This window comes from Rhododendron vialii, chromosome 7a (assembly GCF_030253575.1).
Source record: "Rhododendron vialii isolate Sample 1 chromosome 7a, ASM3025357v1".
NCBI classification, from domain to species: domain Eukaryota; kingdom Viridiplantae; phylum Streptophyta; class Magnoliopsida; order Ericales; family Ericaceae; genus Rhododendron; species Rhododendron vialii.
The window spans coordinates 40475900-40497100 of record NC_080563.1 but is presented as its reverse complement, the minus strand read 5'-3'; the positions used below and the strand labels follow the sequence as shown (position 1 = coordinate 40497100).

Below are 21201 nucleotides of genomic sequence, written 5' to 3'. Positions count from 1 at the left end.
CGGCTCATTTACCGAACGAGCCGAAAACTCAAGCTTGGCTCTTTTATGGAGCCAAGCTGCTCGGATCATTTGCAGCCGTAATGAACAGGAGACTCACAAACATCAAACGGCTACGTACATATCTCCATGTGTTCAATACTAGGAGTAATATCTATGCTCATTTTCCTAGTTTCAAATATCCTTTTGCTACAATGCAGTATAGTACTATTCTTCTATAGTCCATATCTAATTTTTAGCCCTACCCAAAACCGTCAACTTCCGATATAACTGTTTTGTTTCCTCCATGTGGGGTCAATTAGTTCCACACCATGGGCATGGGAGGAATTTCATTTAGGTTTCAAAATTTTAAATTTATTCACCTTGTTTGGTTCAATTTTCATCTCATTTTTCTCTCTACACGTTTCTTAATACCCTTTTTCTCTTTATCTCTCTTCACTCATTACATCAAAAATAACTTTCAAAAACTTGATATACCTTTTTCTCTCTATCTCTCTTCACTCATTACATCAAAAATAATTTTCAAAAATTTAAACCAAACAAGGTGAATCGTAGCCCCCAAAATTCCATAACAACAACAATATTTAGTTCTTTACGTTGCCAAGACAGACCTAATCCCACCGGCCGCTATAGATATTTGACCCTACTAGTCACACATCTTGGCTCCACACCTAGCCCATGCAATATATAGGGCTAAATCAACTGCATTAGAGAGAACTTGTTCGCGGGTTATAATTTTAAGGATTTCGCAATCACTACACAAAATTTGTGATCTCTATGACTTGATGTACAAGTGCGTACATTCCACATGCATCATTGATGTCCATACACGTATGGCTTCGTATCCAATTCACTGCTCGGGTTACAATTAATGGGATCATCGTTAAATTTTTCAGTAATTCATGACCGCGACACCTTATTCTCATTGTCTGATAGTACCACGATTTAAAACCATTCCCTCTCTCATGCATGACCCAAAGAATCCATTTCATAAGTTGGTGTATGTATGCTTGCCCTTGAGAGATTGTGGTTTCAGTGTCCTTTCAACTTCTATTTTGTATAATTTCACCAACTATCAGGGTAAAAGTTGGATATTCCCAGACAATCTTTAAAACTGAGAGTGTGCAAAAGATAGGCCACTTTTCCATTTCTTTTACAGATTACAGGAAACCCCATTTCAGCAGAACAATTTAGCATAGATATTGGAGAGAGAGAGAGAGAGAGAGAGAGAGAGAGAGAGAGGAGATGAGAGTACTTTTTTGAGTGTCCCAAAGATTAGTAACAGTAGGCATTAAAGCTGAAGGGCTGATGCTTTTGCTTGTTTTTTTGTACTGAGTGAAAAGGGGGACCATTTCTTTTCCCTTTCATTTTCAAGCATTTTAATTTGGCCTTTTGCTTCTATGAAGAGTTTTCAGAGGCCTATGATTGTAGGATTCATAGCTTCCTGCTGCTTATGCACACCAGGCCCAGATAGAGATCGATATAGAGACAGAGACAGAGATAGAGATAGAGATAGAGATAGAGAGAGAGAAAAAGAGAGAGAAACTTAGCTTTCTTCTTCACATGGGTAGTTATCAAGCTGAGGTATGTTTGTTTAGACACAAAGATTGGGCGATTTGCTTGCTTTGCTCTATCTCTGTAAGTTCTTAAAACCAATCAGGTGTTTGTACTTAGTTGCCAAAGAGTTTTATTATTTGGATATGGACTTATCATTGGACTCTTTAATGCACATGATGATTTGACACATTAAACATCTTTAGTTCTGATCGTTGTTTCTTTCTAATGAATACCTGAATACTTGCAGAACTCTATTGTCTTATTTCCAGGTTCCAGTTCCTTATCTGATAACTGAAGCATTCATTTTCACCATTTCCTCCCCTAATCTCTACTTCTTTCAACTCCAGTTGCATTAGTTGCACATCAGTACTTTTGCTTCCCTTCTAGTCTTCAGTAATTCAAGTTTATTTGCCCTTTGAATCCACTTGCCAAAATACCCATTTTTTCTTGCTTCCTTCCTTCTTCCTCCTCTTTAGATGAAGATCAGTCCTTGTTTGTTTCACTAGTTACCAAAATACCCATTTTGCTCTGTTCTACTTTCTCCTTCCCTCCTCTTTAGATGAAGATCATTGCTTGTTTGTCTCATTACAAGTTCTCGCTAAATGCTTTTGAAGCCCTTTGATTACTTACCAAAATAACCCATTTTCTGCGCCTTTCTAATTTCTTCACCCTACCCCTTAACTGCAATTTTCATTTTCCACCTTTTGTTTCTCCCTCCGATCTCTAGAAGCCCTCCAAAGTTTCCTCGGTTGAACATCAATACTTGTTTGTTTCGCTTATAATTTCAGGTAATAATTCCCATGCCCATTGATCATTTTCCAAAATACCTGTTTCTTAAAAACTCCAATTCTTGCCTCCTCTCACACAAACTCCAAGTTTACACTTTTTGAGTACTATGGTTTCGAAGGACTCACCCCCTAATTCTTCAAGTATGCTGCACCAATTCATCATCTCCGATTCCATTACTGGTCAAAACCAATTCGAAAACCAACATTTTGACCACACTAGACACCTAATGGATCTTCTCGGTGCATCCAATGAGACTAATCACCAACAAGCCCAAAGGCTCTCCCTATCTCTCAATTCAGATATGCTTGTCCCTTCAGTCCAATTCAGACAAAGACCCTTAAATCCAAATCTCATAAGCCCAAGCTATTTCATTTCTGAAGCACGGGAAGCTTGTAATCCAAGAGTGGAGCGAATTTCGGATGATTTTTCTTTTGTGGGTAACAATAGTCCTTTTGCTTCATCCTCGGCCTCATTGAATCAGTCTTGTTCAGCTGCCTCTTATGGAACAGAATTTTTCGTGGGTAACTCCAAGTATCTAAAACCAGCACAGTTTCTTCTTGAAGAAATAGCTAATGTGGGTGGGAAAGCGGTAGAGTTAAGGAATGAGAGATGTATCAGAAGATTGTCACGAAATAGCAGGAGAGGTTCAGTCGGCCTTTGTTCTGAACTAAAAGCTGAGTTGTGCAGCGATGGGTTGTCTGGCGACAGACATGAACTTAAAGCTAAAATTGTGAAGCTTATTTCCTTGCTTGAGGAGGTGGGTCCAGGAAAATTTATCTAATGTGGTTTCAGTTTTCAGAATTAGTTTTGCAGTACACCTCTCAGAAGCTGTCTTTGAAAACCAAAACAATCGACATTTTCTTATCCATTCATTATTTGGTGGACATGTTTTTTAAAATTTAAAGATCTCATCTTACAATGTTCTCCAAAAATTAGTTACTACTACGTAAAAAAAATCTTGAAAACAAGTTTCAAAAGAAGTCAATCAAACATATTTCTTAAAAGGTTTATTTCTGGTTGTCAATTTGATACCTTTTGAATATATCTTAGTTGAATGCCCTTTTTATGGGGGGTGTAATTGTAGGTGGAGAGGAGATATGAGCAATATTATCACCAATTGGAAGAAGTGGTTTCATCATTTGAGATGATAGCAGGTGCAGGAGCAGGGAAGTCTTACACTGCTCTAGCACTTCAAGCCATGTCCAGGCATTTCTGCAGCTTAAGGGATGCTATAACATCTCAAATCATTGCTGCAAAGGAAAAACTTTGCCAAGATTCTCCGAAAATCAATTCGGGTTTTTCGCAACTTAGCTTGTTTGACAAAGAAGCCAGACAGAACCGGTTGTCGCTTCAACAGCTTGGAATGGTGCAAGGCCAAAGGCAGGCCTGGAGACCGATTAGGGGATTGCCTGAGACTTCTGTGACTATCCTTCGGTCTTGGCTTTTCGAACACTTTCTCCACCCGTAAGTGCTTCAAACCTATTTAATGGAATGCGCATATTACAATCTCAAATGAAGATACAGACGTCTCATAAAATCACTGCATACTCACAAATATGGCTCTACAACACCATTTCTTTTCGAGATGTCTGTAGCACCATAGTCGAATTTCAGTGAATAGTCAATCCACACTTAAAAGGTGCAAAAAAATCATATGCACCTTGTTCCTTAGTCATTGAATCCAAATAAATAATCTGATAGTATCAACTGGTTACCAAATGCTAACCGGTTTGCAGAAATTGATTTATGTATCGGTACTATATCATCTGCATACTCTTTCCAGTAGACGGTTGTTTAGGCATTCCCTGATGAATTAGGAATTACGCGCATCATTTCTATACTATGTTTCTATTCTTTATAATGGCATAATTAATTAGTCCATTATGTACCCACATGATCTTTTGTTTCATATATCTGAATGTCCTCTTTATTTGCAAAATGGATTCCACAAAGACACTTAAACCTCAACCATATGAGGTGCGTATGGAATTCTCTTCTCATTAATTGGTTATACTCATTGACCGTTATTTGAACAGTTATCCAAACGACTCTGAGAAGCTAATGTTGGCATCACAAACAGGCCTAACAAAGAACCAAGTAAAGTTCCTATTCCCTTCATATATTCTCTGCTCTGATATGATTCTCTTGGCAAAAATTTGCTTGACTTTGATCTGGGTCTTTTAGGTTTCAAATTGGTTCATAAATGCTCGAGTGCGGCTGTGGAAGCCTATGATCGAAGACATGTACAAGGAGGAGTTTGCAGACAACGATTCGGCTGACTCGGATCCAATGTTAGCAAGCAGTTCTCTCCAAGGGGATGGAGAAGAGTAAAATTTCAAGGAATGGACTAGATGGTGATTGGTGCTGCTTGTTTCTTGGTCTATGTACACATCAAAAGGAAACTGTTTTAGCAAATTTATTTAGATATCAACCATCTGTGCTGAAATGATGCTAGTAATTGATGTTAATCTTTTTAAGGGGTTTGAGTAATGTGCTTCAAACTTCTTTCACTTTTCTCTCTCACAGGCAATTTTTTTTTATTTATTTTTAATCTTAACTTTGTATCTTTCGATTTTTGCGTGGAACCGATTATGAATTTGTTCGCGGCATTAACATCACCACAAGAAAATTGTTAACAAAGTGAAAGGTTGTTCGTTCTTCCGTTCACTGTTGTGAGGATTAGGACGCTATGTCGGTTTGTTTCTTCATGAGAGCTAATTGCAAAACGAACAACTCGTTAGTGCTAACAGGCCGGAAGTTGGCAGGATGGCACTCCGATACCCAAATAAATCTCTCTTCGTCTCTTCGAGAAAGTACTTGACAATGTATTTGGCGGCGTACTATAACTTTTTAGGGTTTCAGCTTATAGCTGTAGAAAGAAAGTTACTTGGTCTCCAAGCACGTTGTGCCTAAGCTAACCTCGTGTCCTCATAATGGCTTTGCGGGTGTGACGTCACGCGTGACGTTGCCGAGTGCCACGACAGCCTTCCTGCCTGCAATTCCACAGACTTGGCTCACATCCCCGGCCTAGCCTTGCACGCGGGACAGTGCCAACCCAATTGATGGTCATTCGGCCCATGACTTGTGACGACATGAACCTCTTCACCGGCTCGTCCCATGTCCGATCATTCGGTCCGCTACACAAACTATTGGTGTTTGATCAACAAAGCAAAAACCCCCTCCAATAAAAAGGCTAAAGAAATAAGCAAAAAGTAGTTCCTATAAAGGAGTAAGATCATTTTCTCAAAGGCTTCAATAGGATGAGCATTAAACCTCTTGACGTTTCATCTGCTGGGTCAAAAATGGTAGCTATTCTTCTTCTTCTTCTTCTTCTTGTTTTTAAAGGGCAGAGGGAGAAATTCAGAACAAGTTCTTGTTGCATACATAATCCAATGACCTTAAATCACCAGTCTGCCCAATGGGCTTTCTATTTAAGCATTTGTCATTTGTTCAAGTTATGTCAGAGAGTTGTAGGCTTGTAGCCAGTGACACGCTCTAGTTTTGTTGTTCCCTTTTGGCATAGTTCTCTTAATTAAACAGGGTTTTTTTTAACACTAACTAAAAATAAGTACTTATTTTTTGAATTAAATGTGATGTATTGTGAGAGAATGATCTGTCTTGTAAAGCGGAAAATAAGTATTTAAAATAAGCACCTTAGCGGAACGGGGCCTGAGGATGAATCGAACGCTTATGATTTTGTGCAAATGTTATAGATTACTAATGAGACATGTGGGAGAATTGAGTGAAAAATAGCATAGTTGAACGAACCAAGCTAAAGGTTGACTCTTGTTCGGCTCATAAAAACCCATTCGACCTTCATTCGTTTGATTAATAAACCAAGCGGACGCGTTGTTTTGAAGCTTTCTAAGTTTTCAAACTATGCTTGATTAATTCAGTATTCACTCCTTGCTTTGATATCGTTAGAGAAATTAAGCTAGGTCAGGTTGATCAACTTGAGTAAAGTTTCTTTCGAATTGTCTCAAGTGATAACCAAGCCAAGCTAGTGTATATTTGTATTTCAAGCTAAGACTAAATTATTGACTACTCAAATTGACTATTACACCACTTGTAGAATACGGCTGGTTATTGTATAAACATGAGAGTACCTCCGAACAGTCTATAATCTCGGCCAAGTTAATGCATATTTACAAAGCTCGGTCATATTTTCAAGCCAAGCTCAAATTATTCACTACTACAAATTGACTTTTTCACCCCTTCTAGAAACCAAATGCAGATAGTCGGTTATCGTATTAAAACGAGACTGTGTGTACCTTTTGAGGTGTTTCCAGTTAAATCACGAATTACCTAAGACTGTGTGTACCTTACCTAGACCTTCAGTACACCTAGGAAACTTCTCTTTCTAAATTGTCATTTTTGCATACAACATTACCTAAACTTCTTGAAGGTGTCAATTATCAGACATCACCCAGAAATTCTAGAGTCCTAGAGATTTTTTTACTTCTTTCCCAAAACCTTTATTACGCGTTTTTTGAAGAACGAATTTTTAGAAAGGCAATAAAAGCAAAGAGGAAAATGGTTAACAACATGTACCAATCCCCACCCATATTTGCTCATGGAGCAGTTGAAAACCTAACACAAAACATCTCTCTCTCTCTCTCTCTCTCTCCAAAAAGGGTGTATGAAACTAGAAATGGAAATGGTCATGGCTCTAGGTGTTCCATATGAAGTATGAACCCAAAGGTTCACGTGGAGGTCAATGCTAGACGTAGGAGTTTTGTTTTTTTCGAAGGTTTTAGGTTCGAAACCTTTCCGATAATATCAATTTAGCGGACCAGTCTCTAAGAGGTTTTGTCTTGAATTTGATCGAGTTTTCGCTAGTAGACGGTGACATTAGTCCCTTAAAATTAGTCAATGTCTCTCAAAAATTTGTCGAGATGCACGTGAGCTGGCCCGAATAATCTACATTATCAAGAAAACTTTTCATATTCCATTTTTTGGGTGTTACCACTTTCCAAGGGGATTTGGTGGGGAGAGTGGTTGATTCAGATAACATGGGCTTTTTAGTCTTTACACACATGTGTGCCTTTTTCTGTTTATAAAAAGCAAGAGGCAAGCTATAGACCAATCAATCACAAGACTAAGTTCCAAATTCCAAAGCTTCTCCGAGCTACCTATGGCTTTTTCCAAAGTTGTTTCTTCTGTCATTTTGGTTGTTTCCTTTCTCTCTTCCACTTCCACCCTCGCTTTCCCTGGCCCCAATCCTGGCTCCAGTCATGGTGGCGGTTTTGGGGGAGGGTATTCCGGTCTTTGTCCAGAGTTTTATGAGTTCTCTTGCCCTCAAGCTAATGACATTGTCATGTCTGTTTTGGAGAAGGCCATTGGTAGAGAGCCTAGAATGGCTGCCTCCTTGCTTAGGCTTCACTTCCATGACTGCTTTGTGCAGGTCCTACAACTTATATATATCTATAGACTATATCTATACACACACATAAAGGGGTTTTGTATTTTTCTTTTTTTTTTTGAACGGCAAAAAAATTTCATTAATCTTGAAAATTTTCTTGTAGGAGTACTTCACTTGTTCATGCTACTAATTAAGGACTATCGAAAGATGTTCTTTCTCATTACAAGAAGTAAAACTCTTTTTCAAAAAGTGCATTTCATTCTCTCTTCTTTTTCTTTTTTTTAAAACTGCAAAAAGTGTTTTTCATGATCAAGATGTTTTGGTAGGCAAGGTTGCTTAATTGACACTAATTATTTCGGGGTAGTGGATCAATTTGGATAACAAACAGTGTCCATTTACATTATTACATAGGTTTAGGGTCCCTCAAAAATAAGTCTTTTGGGTGATAAATATTGCTAACGGATTTTCCACCGCACCGATGCGGTGAAAATTTCAAAATACACAATTTCGAGTCATGATCGTAAAGTAGTAAGTGCATGGATACGGAACACGAAAATTTTGTGAATAATAATCTTTTCATTTCAACCCACAAACAGCTATTATCATGCCTCATAATTTTAAAACTGCCATCAGAAGAGAAGTTTGTTTAAATAAAAAGCTTCATTCATATATAGTGAATTTCTTCTTCTTCTTTTCTTGAGGATGAGTCATGTTGCTCTAAGTAAATGTGGCTATGCAATTTCTGGTTTTTACAGGGCTGTGACGCGTCAATCTTGCTGGACGATAGCGCGACAATAGCGAGCGAAAAGAAATCAGGACCAAACAACAATTCCGTCAGAGGATTCGACGTGATTGATGATATCAAAGCCAAGCTCGAACAAGCGTGCCCTCAAACAGTCTCTTGTGCCGACGTTCTGGCCCTGTCCGCTCGAGGTTCCACCGTGCTAGTAAGCAACTCACAACAGCTCTGTTTGGTGGTTGTTTACTAATTTGTTTTGCAAGACATTTTTGATGTTTTCATGGCTGAAATGGTCTGACATTTGGTGGAACAGAGTGGCGGTCCGAGTTGGGAACTGCCGTTGGGAAGGAGGGATTCGAAAACCGCGAGCCTGAGTGCCTCAAACGCTAACATTCCTGCACCTAATTCCACCATACAAACCCTCATAGCACTCTTCAACCGCCAAGGCCTCAATGAAGCAGACCTCGTTGCACTTTCAGGTGAGTATGGGTAACGTTGTCAGTTTACGAGAAACAGAAACTCGTTTTCATCAAGGTTTCCAAAAACAGTGCCACAAAGACGCAAGAGATGTTTGGTATGGATCGCGAAACAAATGGTTTTCGAGAACTTGTTTTGGAAATAAGCGAGGGGTTCGTTTGGTTCGATGTTTTCGTTGGCTCGCGTGGGCGAACAGAGGTGGTTGGGGGAGGGGTAGAGAATGAAAACTCAAAACTTGGTTTCAAAACAAGCACTATCATACTTAAACTGCACTTTTGGAGATTCTAAGAACTGTTAACATATTTTCGGAAACAAGACACATTTTCCTGTCAATCTCAGCAGGGGTGTGGCCTTATTTTCGGAAACGAAAACACAGTTCTAGTCTAAAGAACTCAGCAACCCTGTTGTCCTATCCGGGTCGTCCATTTCGGCAAGGGACAACAGGGTCCCCGGGTCTAAACCATGCATGAAGAGCAAAAACAGTAAAAAAACATTTTTTCCTTGTTTCCTAAAATCTGATAATCTTGAGAATGTGTTTCCAGATTGTTGGAAATGAAAGCACATTTTTTTATTAAACGCGTTCTTGAAATAAAAAAACAGAACACAGAAAACAAAAACAAGGTTTTTAATCAGCTCAAACTTTGTTCATTGCAGGAAGTCATACCATAGGGGTGGCAAGGTGTGTGACATTCAGGCAGAGGCTATACAACCAAAACGGAAACAACCAACCGGACGCGACGCTGGAGAGAACCTACTACAATGGCCTGAAAAACACCTGTCCAAGAATCGGCGGCGACAACAACATCTCTCCCCTGGATCTCGCCTCTCCGATCAGATTCGACAACACGTACTTCAAGCTCATACTGCAGGGACAAGGGCTCTTGAATTCAGATGAAGTGCTTCTGACTGGAAATGTGGGAAAGACCATGGAACTGGTGAAGGAGTATGCAGGAAATGGGGGGGTTTTCTTTGAGCAGTTTGCTAACTCTATGGTTAAAATGGGGAACATCAGCCCTCTCACTGGTTCTAATGGGGAAATTAGGAAGAATTGTCGTCAGATTAATAACTGATATAATTTGGCTAGATAAGAGGGGAGATTAGGTGAATTTTATGTGGGTATTTTGTATTTCCTGTAGTTGGTGTGGTGTGAGCCTGGTACTTTAATTTGGGAGCAAATAAAATTTAAACTTGGAAGTGTTATTTGGGTTCGGGATTGGATCCTCTACGGTCTTGGATTTGGATCGGACCAAACAATTCAAAATCTTGGTCCTACATCTAGATAAGCAATGGTTTGAATTTGTTAATAGTATCTTACCAATAAGTAGTGGCGATTTTAGAAAGTTAAGTTATATTGATGGGGTCATTCATGAATTTAGATGCTTGTGCGTCTATGCGATTTTTTGCGTATCGCATTGGTCTTTACTAATAACTGTTTTCTTTTAGAGAAAAATACAAATAGTAGTAGTAAACAAGTAATGATGAAAGTCCCAACAATTTAGGAAATAATATTTTCATTATAAAAAAGACAGATATAGTAAAGCATAGCCTATTATTTGATGGGTCAATTTTTAGTTAATCAAAATTTATGACAGAATACCATATTTTTGTGTGTCATGGATTGGGTATATTTTTCTAAACCAATATAGGATAGATATTCTGTAAGTGTAGTATAACTTTCGAGGAATGAAATTCATTGTTCCCCAAGAACAACAACTGAGAAGTCTTCAATACACACCACCTTAAGTAGGTGTTTTTTAAAATGTGTATTATATACATTTATTGTGTGGTCTATATTGTGCCACCACATAAAAAGTTACCTGGAGAATCGGTCATTTATAACATTTTAGTGTGTACCGTAACGTTTATACTAAAAACTCGTAACTTTTATAATAGAGTTCATAACATTTTTCCTAGAAATCATAAAAATCTTAACCTTTTAGTAGAAATAACTTGACATTTTTAGATTAAAATAAGTAATCCATAACTTTTTTTGTTAGAAGAAACATCCCATAAGGAGTTCGATTTCCCTCACATGCGTGTGAGTGTTCTTCTCTATGAGCTTTTCATTTCATTCTTTATTTCTATCCTATAATAGGCTTATTTCTCGTATTGGTTGAGTTGTCAGGCTTGGTTGTCTCGTGTACTCTCACATTGATGATATAATGTCAATATTTTGAAAATGGTGGGGGATTGTTGGAACATTTTCAAAATATTTAATGGATATTAAATGTAAATATTGGTGAACGGTTTTAATCCAAGAGGCGTGACTATTCAGATTAAATGAATAGACGTGAACATTGGATTTAAACATAAAAAGTGTGTCTATTCAAGTTAAATGAATAGATATTACCAGACCAAAAGGTGTGACCATTGGGGTGGAATGAATAGACATGACTATTGCATTTAATCAAAGAGGTGTAATCTTTAGCCAACGGTCACGATCTATGCATTTTATCTTAGAGGCGACTTCTCTGTAACTCGGTGCACACCGAATTCTATCGAATTGGTGGGGGCAAATATCGTCTTAAGGACAGCGACATAGTAAAATGTTACTTTAAGTATCTCTGTTTATTCACTTTCATCAGCTACAACGAGGACAGCGACATAGTAAAATGTTACTTTAAGCATACTTTCATCAGCTACAACGAGGACAGCGACATAATAAAATGTTACTTTAAGCATCTCTGTTTATTCACTTTCATCAGCTACAACGATTTTTGCACCAACACTTTGTAGTATTTCATATATGATGTAAATGATTTCTTCCGTCCATTAACCGGAAAAAAAAAATCTGTACTTAAATCATTTCCCTTTTAATAAACGCATATCTGGTAAACACGTTGACGGTTGTTTTTTGTTTGTTTTTGTCTTCGTATTGCTCCTTTGGATTCCACTTTCACAGTTGTTCCGAACTTGTAAGTAAGATTTAGCTCCAAATTGCAGATCCAAAAAACCCTTCGTACAACCAGCAATTCGTCGGCGAATCCGTTGCTCGTAAACAAGAACAAAGAATCGTTACCAATAATTGAAAGAAGAAAAAGCAATGGGGAAGCACTCGAACTCGATCCCGTTCCAGAAGAACAAGAAGAGATGGCCTCTCATGATTCTTCTGTTACTGATGTTCTTCTCTCTCTCCACCGCCATTGTCTTCTTCGTCAGATCCTCTTCTGATCCATCACACATTCCGCTCGAAAAAAACCAGATTCGCGTCGCCGATCGAGTCGGGGAAAGAATCGCGAATCCGCTCGGTTTCATGAAGTCGAAGCTCGTTCTTCTCGTCTCTCACGAGCTCTCCCTTTCTGGTAAGTACATATTCTGATCAATCTTACTATAATCAACCACACCCAAATTTACACATCCAAATACAAACCCTCTTACAAAACATAAGGGTTCCATACAAACTGCACACATAGTGTGTGTGGGACCTTTGTGTTTTGTGAGAGAATGTGCATTTGGATGTGTGATTTTGAGTGTGGTTGTAGAATTTTTGTTTTTGGGAAGAGAAATTGAGTTGGAGAAGTGAAAAACCGACTTCACTCGTCGCGTCGCTGATTTGGCGTACATTTTTAATTAAATTATATTTGTTTTGTCACTATTCAAATTTTTTTTTCTTAACTTTGTAGAATTTTCATTTTTTTTTTGTTTGGTTATTTTTTAGTCATGAACCAGATAAAAATAAGTAAAATAAACCACAGAACTGCGACAAATAAATTGTTAAAGTTTTTAACTTAATCTGATTACAGAAATTCCTTTTATTTGGTTATTATAGAAATTTATTTGCTATTATTCAGTATTTTACTACTCTGAAAAAACAAAAAGGATTCCAAAAAATCTGTTTGTTTTGGATTATTGATACTTTTATAGATTCTTTTTTTGAACCTTTAGTCACAAATTTTTACCTTTTGTTTCGTCGAGACGATAAGTAATTCCAAAAAAGCTTAACAAATAGTAACCAATAGGGGAAAAAAAAAAGAAAAAGAAAAGGCCAAAGTAACCCTCAGTTTAGTATCCCACATCGGAAACGTAAGCCAAGGATGTGTTCTTTATAAACGAGATGTTGGAGGAGTTATGTACAACTCAGACCACAAGACGACGTGAGTGGGTCATGGCCTGGCTTAGGTTAGGACCAGACCCAGGAAAGTCCCTGGGCCTTTATCCGCAGAGATGCGGGCTCGGAAACGAGTGAGCTTCGAGCGTGATTCCGATTCACACTTGTGTGAACGGGCTGAGACGCGTGTGGAGCCCTTATGGATTCACTACCGAAGTGGTCTTGGCCAATTTCACAGTTATTCACGTGGCCCAACTGGGCTAACTGAACGGGGATTACGATCTTGTGGTCACGCCCTTTTGTTTTGGATCTTGGCATTAAAAGTAGGGCTGCAAAGAGCCGAGCGGACTCGGCCAATTGCACAGTTATTCACGTGGCCCAACTGGGCTAACTGAATGGGGATTACGATCTTGTGGTCACGCCTTTTTTTTGGATCTTGGGATTAAAAGTAGGGCTACAAAGAGCCGAGCTTTTAATTGTCCGAGTTGGGCTTGTTCAAAACCAGCTGAGTTCGAGCTCGATTTGAGCTTTCTTCTTTCTTTGGTCAAATAGGTGAAAAGAGCCGAGCTTTAAACTGTCCGAGTTGGGCTCATTCAAAACTAGTCGAGTTGGGCTCGTTCAAAACTAGTTCGATTTGAGTTCTCCTTTTGAACTAAATAAACTAGTTTTTCTTTGGTCCGAAAGGTGATGAACTAAATAAAATAAAACCGAATGGCCGGGTAAGAGCTGTCCTGGCGAAAATGTCTGCCCATTTGTTCGCCTCTCAAAAATCACGGTTGAACGACACCATTGTAATACATCAGGTACCTGCAGTCATAGATCAAATTGCTCGAAGGATGGGAGCCTGTGTTAAAATGATCCTGTAGCAACAAACTTTGCATCTACACTGATTTGAACACTTTGCCAATTATGATCTTTGGCCAACTTGAGGCCAATTATGATCTTCGGTTCGAGCTCTATGGTTTAATAAATGAGCTCTTATAACTTGAGGTCGAACTCAGCTCGTTAATTACTGAGCCGTGCTCCATGCTGCTCGCTAACAGCTCGGTTTGTTTGCAGCCCTACATTAAAGCAGTTTGGATCTGCTTAATTGTTGTCTTTGTGTTTCAGAGTTGTGTGAAAAAGGGAAGAAGGAAAGAGAGAGGAGGAGAAAATGTTAGGAAGATTTTCTGCATTTGTGAAAAAGACGTTCTACCAGTAATTTTTTCCTCTTATTTTTGCTAGTCTTTTCTTTGATTTTTCCAAGAAGCAAAAGGGGCCAAGTAAGTTGTGTAATAACTCTTCTATTTTTTTTTGATTCTTTGAGTGCTCCATGCATGAGCTTTCTGTTGCAAGAATTGATCATGCTACGATATTTCTAGTAAAACATATCATTATAATAGCATTCCACATACGAAGTTGTACGGGCTATCCACATGTCCACCGCCCCAAATTTAACTTGAAAAGTACAAACCGGCACCTTATATACGTTCCCATCCCCAAGGTTGAATCCTGGGTCCATACATCTCTCCGCATGTTCAATAGAGGCTATGCAGTGGGGAGAAACATGTTGTTATGTCGAGAATGAGACTTTGCCAGGCTACTCCTAGCAAAGTTATTTATGTTTTTGTTGTTGTTGTTGTTGTTATTATTATTATTATTATTATCAGGGATTGCCTATAAATCTCTCTCTAAAACTATTACAAAGCATTAATGGTGGAGATAAGTAGTAGTTCTCGTCCATTATCATATGCTAATCATGATGGCATATGAGGCGTTGTTTTCCAAGTGAGCATATTATTTTAGCTCTTCCTATTTGTGGCCAATGTGGATTGAAAAATAAACTGTCCTCTCAGCCCCCTTTCACATCCTTTTACTGTTTAGACTAAAGCCCAATAATGTCATTTACTTATTTGAAATATGAAATAGGCTCTAACCAGAAAGCATCTTTGCACAGGTGGACCTTTATTACTAATGGAGCTAGCATTCTTGTTACGAGGTGTTGGTGCAGAAGTTGTTTGGATTACTAACCAGAAACCAACAGAACCAGATGATGTGGTTTACAATTTGGAGCATAAGATGTTGGACCGAGGTGTACAGGTACTGTATGTTCATTTTTTCAAATGGTAGTCATAAGTCATACCAGAATGCATTCGATTTCCAAAAAAAAAAAAAAGCGAATCGAGTTATAACCTTTCACAAGATATAGAAGCAAATGCTCTTTAAATATATTGTCCAAATTAATCAAATTCTAACAATCTAACCAGGATTACAGATAATGTTATGTGGAGATGTTTGTCCTTGCAACATTATGTACATTATTGAGAGCAGAAGTTTGTCCATGAACTGCAGTCATGCAAAATCATCACATCGGCTAAGGCATCAATCTTTTAATTTTAAGTTCCAACCTCTTTCAGGTCATCTCTGCAAAGGGTCAAAAAGCTATAGATACATCTCTTAAAGCTGATTTGGTCATTTTAAATACTGCTGTTGCTGGGAAATGGCTGGATGCGGTTCTGAAGGACAATGTACCTCGTGTCCTTCCCAAGGTTTTATGGTGGATTCATGAAATGCGAGGGCATTACTTTAAAGCGGAGTATGTTAAGCACCTCCCTTTTGTTGCAGGTGCCATGATTGACTCACACACCACTGCAGAATATTGGAAGAACCGGACTTGGGAGCGTTTAGGGTATCCTTGTTACACCTTTAGATATAATACCTTCTATGCTGGCATGTTGTTTACTCTGTTGGCATGATTTTCTCTATCAGCATTATGTCCAAGACACTCAAAAATTGGATGAATTATCGTGCATGTTTTCCTCAGGTTACTTTGTTTGATGTGTGCTGCATGAATGGATAATTTTATGGTTTATCATGTATGTGTAGTGCTTGGCCATTGTGGGTTTTCTGACTGGTCCTGTGATTATTTCCCCACCCTCATTTGCTTGTATTTAGTGCAAAAAAAAGGTGTTCCGTACAATCTATTCTCCAATTGCAGCATCAGAGCTGCGTGTAGTGCTTCTATCCTACATGTCTAATAATTTTTGCTTTTCCCATCTTTTGGGTGAGCATATAAATGAACCAGATGAGATGATATACTTATAAAGAAAACGATAATTAGAATAATAAATGAACAAGATGATAGGCACGTGATGTTGCTGAAGAATCTTCAACACAAGCTTGTCAATGATGTATTGTGCATTTAAGTTAAATGAAGTTCAAACTTAAACATGTCGCACGTGCCACTTGCCAGTATGTTTTTCATGGTCTTCCATTTAGTATTTTTACAAGCATTCTTTGTGTAGTGCAGCTACAGCTATTGGTGCTCCAGTTGTGTCTTGTAATAAACTTTACTGCTTGAAGTTGTAAGGGGCACACCCCACTTCGAAGATATTTTTAGGTGTTAGATAGCTATTGAATCTCAAATTTTGTCACCACCCGTAATGAGGAAGGTTGGCGCATTGGAAACCGACGGACTCTTGGATATATGAACTCCAGACCACATTTCCTGAAGTTTTATCCGATTGCCAAGGAACAAACTCTTTTATGCTTTTCGATATATGAACCTTAGTTCTATTAGGAGATTAGGAAAGACAGAAGCCTAAATTTAGTTACTGGGAGTTTATGTTGCTATTTACTGCTTAATTGCAGCATCCGGCTATCCTCTGTGCGTAATATTTTCATCACTTTTACATGGTGCAGGATTAAAATGCCTGAGACCTATGTTGTGCACCTTGGAAATAGCCAAGAACTAATGGAAGTAGCTGAAGCCAGCGTGGCAAAACGTGTTCTTCGTGAGCATGTCCGGGAATTCCTTGGAGTGCGAAATGAAGATCTGCTCTTTGCAATCATCAATAGTATGCTTTTCCTATTGATCAGAGGATATTTTTCGTCCATTCACATGTTACATCTATTTTTAAGCTAATATAGTATGCCACACTTAACTACTGAAATGTGTTGCACTTTTCACTGAATTGGTCTTGGGTAGCCATGGTAGTTGTGCTAGTTCGAGTTCAAACCTAATTACGAGGACCTGCTTTTTTGCAATTGCTTGTTTGGGCTAAAATTCAACTAGTTTCCTTCAAGAGGAAGCTTCTACAATTTGGTTTGCATCGTATATCTGCCCTTGTATATCTGGTGAGGCAAGTGTTATTCATTGTCCCGCACCCATCTTTCTCTTAAAATACACACGTTTTCAGAAGTGCTTTCTGATTTAAGTAAGGTTAAATTGGATGTGATGGAAGGAAAGCGTAGAACAGTAGGGTTACTTGTTTGCCATGTTTATATCCTGCTCGTATTACAACTCTGTGTCTCTGTATCTTGATAAACCCGTGCCATGAATCCAACTCAATTGAGCTTAAAATTCATGTGAGTCTTGAGGTTTCTAAACCCTAGGCACCTTGTAAATGCAGGTGTTTCCCGTGGGAAAGGTCAGGATTTATTTCTCCGATCCTTCCATGAAAGCTTACAGCTAATCCAAGAGAAGAAGCTACAAGTGCCATCAATGCATGCAATAGTGGTGGGAAGTGACATGAATGCTCAAACCAAGTTTGAAACAGAACTGCGTAACTTTGTGGAAGAGAAGAAAATTCAAGATCGTGTTCACTTTGTCAACAAAACCCTAAATGTAGCTCCTTATCTGGCTTCAATTGATGTCCTTGTCCAGAACTCCCAGGTACTTCTGCTGATATAGGGTATCAATTCGCATTCAATAGAGAGTATTATCTTAGTTATGCTTTCTGTGTTTTTTGATAAGTACCAGTAAATCTTTTCTTTCATTTTCATTTACTTCTAGCTCTTAATCCCGAAGGGGTGATCTACCTTTTAACTTATATTACTGCTTGGCCTTTCTCTTCAAGTCATACTGTCATCTACTCATGCCTGCTCTTAGAATGAGATTTGATCTATAAACCGGCAGAAGTAATTACATTCATTTGAAAACTTTGATGAATTTGTTAAGGACAAAAGGGTCATTGTGTTATGTGAGTCATCTGAGTCATGGTAGTTCTACCATTTTCTTGTTGAAAATACGAGATTTGTTTAAAAGCGTGGAATCCAGCCTGATATAAGGGCTATTCTATTTCTATGTAAACGGTGAAAACCCGTTGAGATGTTGAACTTGTGCTTTAAACCTTGCAACTTTTTCTAATGTAGTAAATTTGTAATGCAACTATATTCATCTTTTGTAAGATGTGTTTCTTGCATGATAAAGTGCTGCATTTGGGAACCATATTTAAGCATATTTGCAATCATGCCGCCAGTTTAGTCTTTAGATGTTTCAGTTCATTTTTCACTGCCGACGCTTAACTCTTTAATTGTGTTTAGGCTCGGGGAGAGTGCTTTGGGAGGATAACCATTGAAGCTATGGCCTTTCAACTGCCTGTATTGGTGAGTCCTTTACAAAATTTCTGATAAATTCTGGAGTTATTAATTAGACCAATACAAAAGAGACAATAGAACGACCAAGGGAAAAAAGGGCAAATCATCAATACAGTTGGTCCTAAATTCAAATTGCTTCTTGACGAGGGGACTGATTTTGATGAGAGTTGGCCACATAGATTTGTCTAGTATTGTGTAGTTTTATTCCTCACGGGACCAGGGTCTTGACATTTTATGTTTCATAGTATGTGAACTAGGTCATATGAACTCGGTTATGGGTGTTGGTTATACATCTAGTTCTGCATTTTGTCTATTCCATGTCTAATGGCATGCGACAGGGCAAAAAACTTACTTTCGTGGTATTTTTTTAATGTACTAGGTTATGATGGTGTTAATTACAAGGTGGCACCGACTCAATGAGCATTTCATGTTACTTTTGAGAATTTTGTAAGTTCCACTAAAAAGAAAAAGTTTTTATAATAAAGTGCAGTAAGTGTCACAAGATTACAAATAATGTCTACTGAAATCCTCAGCCTACAATGGAGGTATGTTCTAAACTCTTGTGATGTTCAAAAAAAGTTTTCACACTGAAACAGTTTGATCCTTTCGTAGAGGCACAAGTATGGTCCACTAGTGTGGAGTCACAAGAGCACATGCATATTCTTTGACTTGACATTTTCATTTTCCCAATGGCAATACTAATTTGGCAAATACTGATCATACCAGGGTACAGCTGCTGGAGGCACAATGGAAATCGTGGTTAATGGAACAACCGGGTGGTTACATCCAGCCGGGAAAGAGGGTGTAACGCCACTAGCAGAAAATATCGTGAAAATGGCCACCCATGTTGAGAGGCGGCTGACCATGGGAAAGAAGGGGTATGAGAGGGTGAAAGAAAGGTTTGTGGAACACCACATGTCGCATAGAATTGCATTGGTTCTAAAAGAGGTTTTGCGCAAGTCAAACAGCAACTCTTAACCTTCCCTAACTTGCGGATCACGTATATTATGATCATTCGATTCTACTTCTGCTTTGTTGGCATGGAAGGAACAGCTATCACGATCTTCTGATTCTACTTCTGCTTTGTTGGCATGGAAGGAACTTCTATCAGCGCTAGCGCTGGGGCTTGCATCGAACTGATTGTGTCATGTGCAATGTTTCATCAATGGTGGTTCATTAGTAATTCATTCTTTTGAAAATTTTGTCCAATTTTTTCAACTCTTTAGTACAATGTATCCCAGAATCTCTCTCTTGTTCTAAAAATGAGTTGGTGAAATAGCAGTTGTTTTCTTCCAATAAAAAAAAAAAAGAAGAAGTCCAGAAACACAACTTGAAAGCACAAATGTGCTTGAAGCCATTTGATATACACGGGCCCATGTGCATCCAACGGCTTTGAATGGAGTTTGTGTCTGGATAAAGTTGTGTCCATGGTATGGTATTGCTCAAAGATGAATAGTAGTTGTTTTCGTATCAGAAACTTTAGGCTTTTAAGTTCAGGTGCTATTCCTATCCTTAGGTTGGGAAGTATTTTAGTAGAGGGCCTTTACCATTAGCTGCTCAAGCACAAAAATTGTTGCTAGCAGTAGAGCAGGAGAAGCTTGATCTATATCCCCTCTAGTACGGTAGCCTGCAATGTTTTCTGTCTCCATTCCTTTGCGGCAAAGCGAAAATTGTAAGGTTAATCATGCATGCCTAGGTGGGTGCATAACTGATTTGACCTTAGTAACGTACGTAAATCTCCTAAATAGAGTGGCGAATTCAGCTCTAATATCAAGATTAGAGCGGATATTGGTTAATCCATGAATTCGACACGGATTGAACTTTAGCGCATTGAACTTATATAATAACCTCATTCTACCAACCATGGTGGCAAGTTCGGCCGCAATATCGGGCGCAAATACAGAGTTTAAAGACGAATTGAAACTAGGAATATTTAAATATCTATCTTCTTTATCTATGTCATGTAAAAATTTATCTCACTATTTTTTTTATGCTTATGTTTTCATCCTCTTAGTGTGTGAATTACATTTCTTACCCTTTTCACTACGATATAAATATATTACGGAGTATGTTTATTGCTTTCCTAATTTAGTGGGATTGAAATGGATTATTTTTCCAATTTAGTGGGATTGGATTAGATTGTTTTCCTAATTAAGTAGGATTTGATAAATTTAAATATGATTGATTACTTCTATTTTTTTATCCTATTACTTTTATATTTCAAATTAAATCACATCGAAACAATCATAATTCATGTTTTTTGGGTAATTCTAACATGATTGATTATGTTATGTTCATTAAATCGGTTTCAAGCTAGATTACGAATGGTCATGAAACATTGAAATCAACATGGTAATTTAACCATAAAACGCTGATCACGATAACACCTATTTTGATGGTAATTTAACTATATTTCATGGAATAAGATCAATTAAAAATATAACCTTTTTGGTTAATATGTGAGCCTTTTAATATGATCAATACATTCAAAAATGTGGTCAATTTATCATGTTAATTTCATAAAATATGGTCACTTTACCATGTCAGGTTGGCCAATACCTATAATCCACAAAGCTAAAACGTGGTCAACTTATCATGTCAATTTCATAAAACATGCATGGCCACTTTATCACCAACACAGAAGCACGTAATACAATTCTTATCCATGAAAACATAAGAATTGATACACAGAAGCATGCATCCCAAGTCAGAGACCATTTCCCCAGCTGCGGAGGAGCTCGCAGATGTGTCGGATCAAAGAAGAACAAATTGTGAAGACGAGAACAGATCGCGAGAAGAGAAAAATAAAGGCTGCAGCGAGCGACGAGTAGAGAGGCGACGGCGAGCAGCAGCGAGGGAATTCGCACCAATGGA

General features: G+C 38.2%; 3 protein-coding genes across 7 annotated transcripts; all 3 read left to right on the top strand.

The window, feature by feature from the left end:
- The first annotated feature begins 1125 nt into the window (after positions 1–1125).
- On the top strand, positions 1126–4853 carry LOC131333949 (BEL1-like homeodomain protein 11). Of its 2 annotated transcripts, none has more exons than XM_058368794.1 (5): positions 1126–1581; positions 1824–3100; positions 3428–3807; positions 4380–4440; positions 4528–4853. In XM_058368794.1, exons 2-5 carry the CDS (start codon positions 2450–2452, stop codon positions 4672–4674), a joined length of 1239 nt encoding a protein of 412 aa, XP_058224777.1. In that variant the 5' UTR covers positions 1126–1581; positions 1824–2449; the 3' UTR covers positions 4675–4853. The 2 variants fall into 2 exon arrangements, with proteins under 2 accessions (XP_058224777.1, XP_058224776.1); XM_058368793.1 differs by having other exon boundaries at positions 1126–1635.
- Positions 4854–7420: 2567 nt separating this feature from the next.
- LOC131334141 (peroxidase 9) lies at positions 7421–10121 on the top strand. The gene is made up of 4 exons (XM_058369018.1): positions 7421–7747; positions 8461–8652; positions 8758–8923; positions 9576–10121. The coding sequence occupies exons 1-4, from the start codon at positions 7478–7480 to the stop codon at positions 9989–9991; spliced, it is 1044 nt and encodes a 347-aa protein (XP_058225001.1). The 5' UTR covers positions 7421–7477; the 3' UTR covers positions 9992–10121.
- Positions 10122–11768: 1647 nt separating this feature from the next.
- Positions 11769–19608, top strand: LOC131333975 (uncharacterized). Of its 4 annotated transcripts, none has more exons than XM_058368826.1 (7): positions 11769–12223; positions 14906–15048; positions 15366–15637; positions 16651–16805; positions 17361–17623; positions 18274–18336; positions 19054–19608. In XM_058368826.1, exons 1-7 carry the CDS (start codon positions 11965–11967, stop codon positions 19303–19305), a joined length of 1407 nt encoding a protein of 468 aa, XP_058224809.1. In that variant the 5' UTR covers positions 11769–11964; the 3' UTR covers positions 19306–19608. The 4 variants fall into 4 exon arrangements, with proteins under 4 accessions (XP_058224809.1, XP_058224810.1, XP_058224812.1 ...); XM_058368827.1 differs by lacking the exon at positions 19054–19608 and adding an exon at positions 18707–19027; XM_058368829.1 differs by lacking the exon at positions 11769–12223 and adding an exon at positions 12984–14166.
- The last annotated feature ends 1593 nt before the right edge of the window (positions 19609–21201 follow it).

What these genes read in the sequence shown, in the direction of transcription:
- LOC131333949 (XM_058368794.1), top strand. Translation starts at nt 2,450, where the DNA reads ATGGTTTCGAAGGACTCACCCCCTAATTCTTCAAGTATGCTGCACCAA. An exon ending in TTATTTCCTTGCTTGAGGAG is followed by an intron (nt 3,101 to 3,427) that starts GTGGGTCCAGGA and finishes GTGTAATTGTAG; the next exon opens with GTGGAGAGGAGATATGAGCA. An exon ending in TTCGAACACTTTCTCCACCC is followed by an intron (nt 3,808 to 4,379) that starts GTAAGTGCTTCA and finishes TTATTTGAACAG; the next exon opens with TTATCCAAACGACTCTGAGA.
- LOC131334141 (XM_058369018.1), top strand. Translation starts at nt 7,478, where the DNA reads ATGGCTTTTTCCAAAGTTGTTTCTTCTGTCATTTTGGTTGTTTCCTTT. An exon ending in CTCGAGGTTCCACCGTGCTA is followed by an intron (nt 8,653 to 8,757) that starts GTAAGCAACTCA and finishes TTGGTGGAACAG; the next exon opens with AGTGGCGGTCCGAGTTGGGA. An exon ending in AGACCTCGTTGCACTTTCAG is followed by an intron (nt 8,924 to 9,575) that starts GTGAGTATGGGT and finishes TGTTCATTGCAG; the next exon opens with GAAGTCATACCATAGGGGTG.
- LOC131333975 (XM_058368826.1), top strand. Translation starts at nt 11,965, where the DNA reads ATGGGGAAGCACTCGAACTCGATCCCGTTCCAGAAGAACAAGAAGAGA. An exon ending in TCCTTGTCCAGAACTCCCAG is followed by an intron (nt 17,624 to 18,273) that starts GTACTTCTGCTG and finishes AATTGTGTTTAG; the next exon opens with GCTCGGGGAGAGTGCTTTGG. An exon ending in CCTTTCAACTGCCTGTATTG is followed by an intron (nt 18,337 to 19,053) that starts GTGAGTCCTTTA and finishes TGATCATACCAG; the next exon opens with GGTACAGCTGCTGGAGGCAC.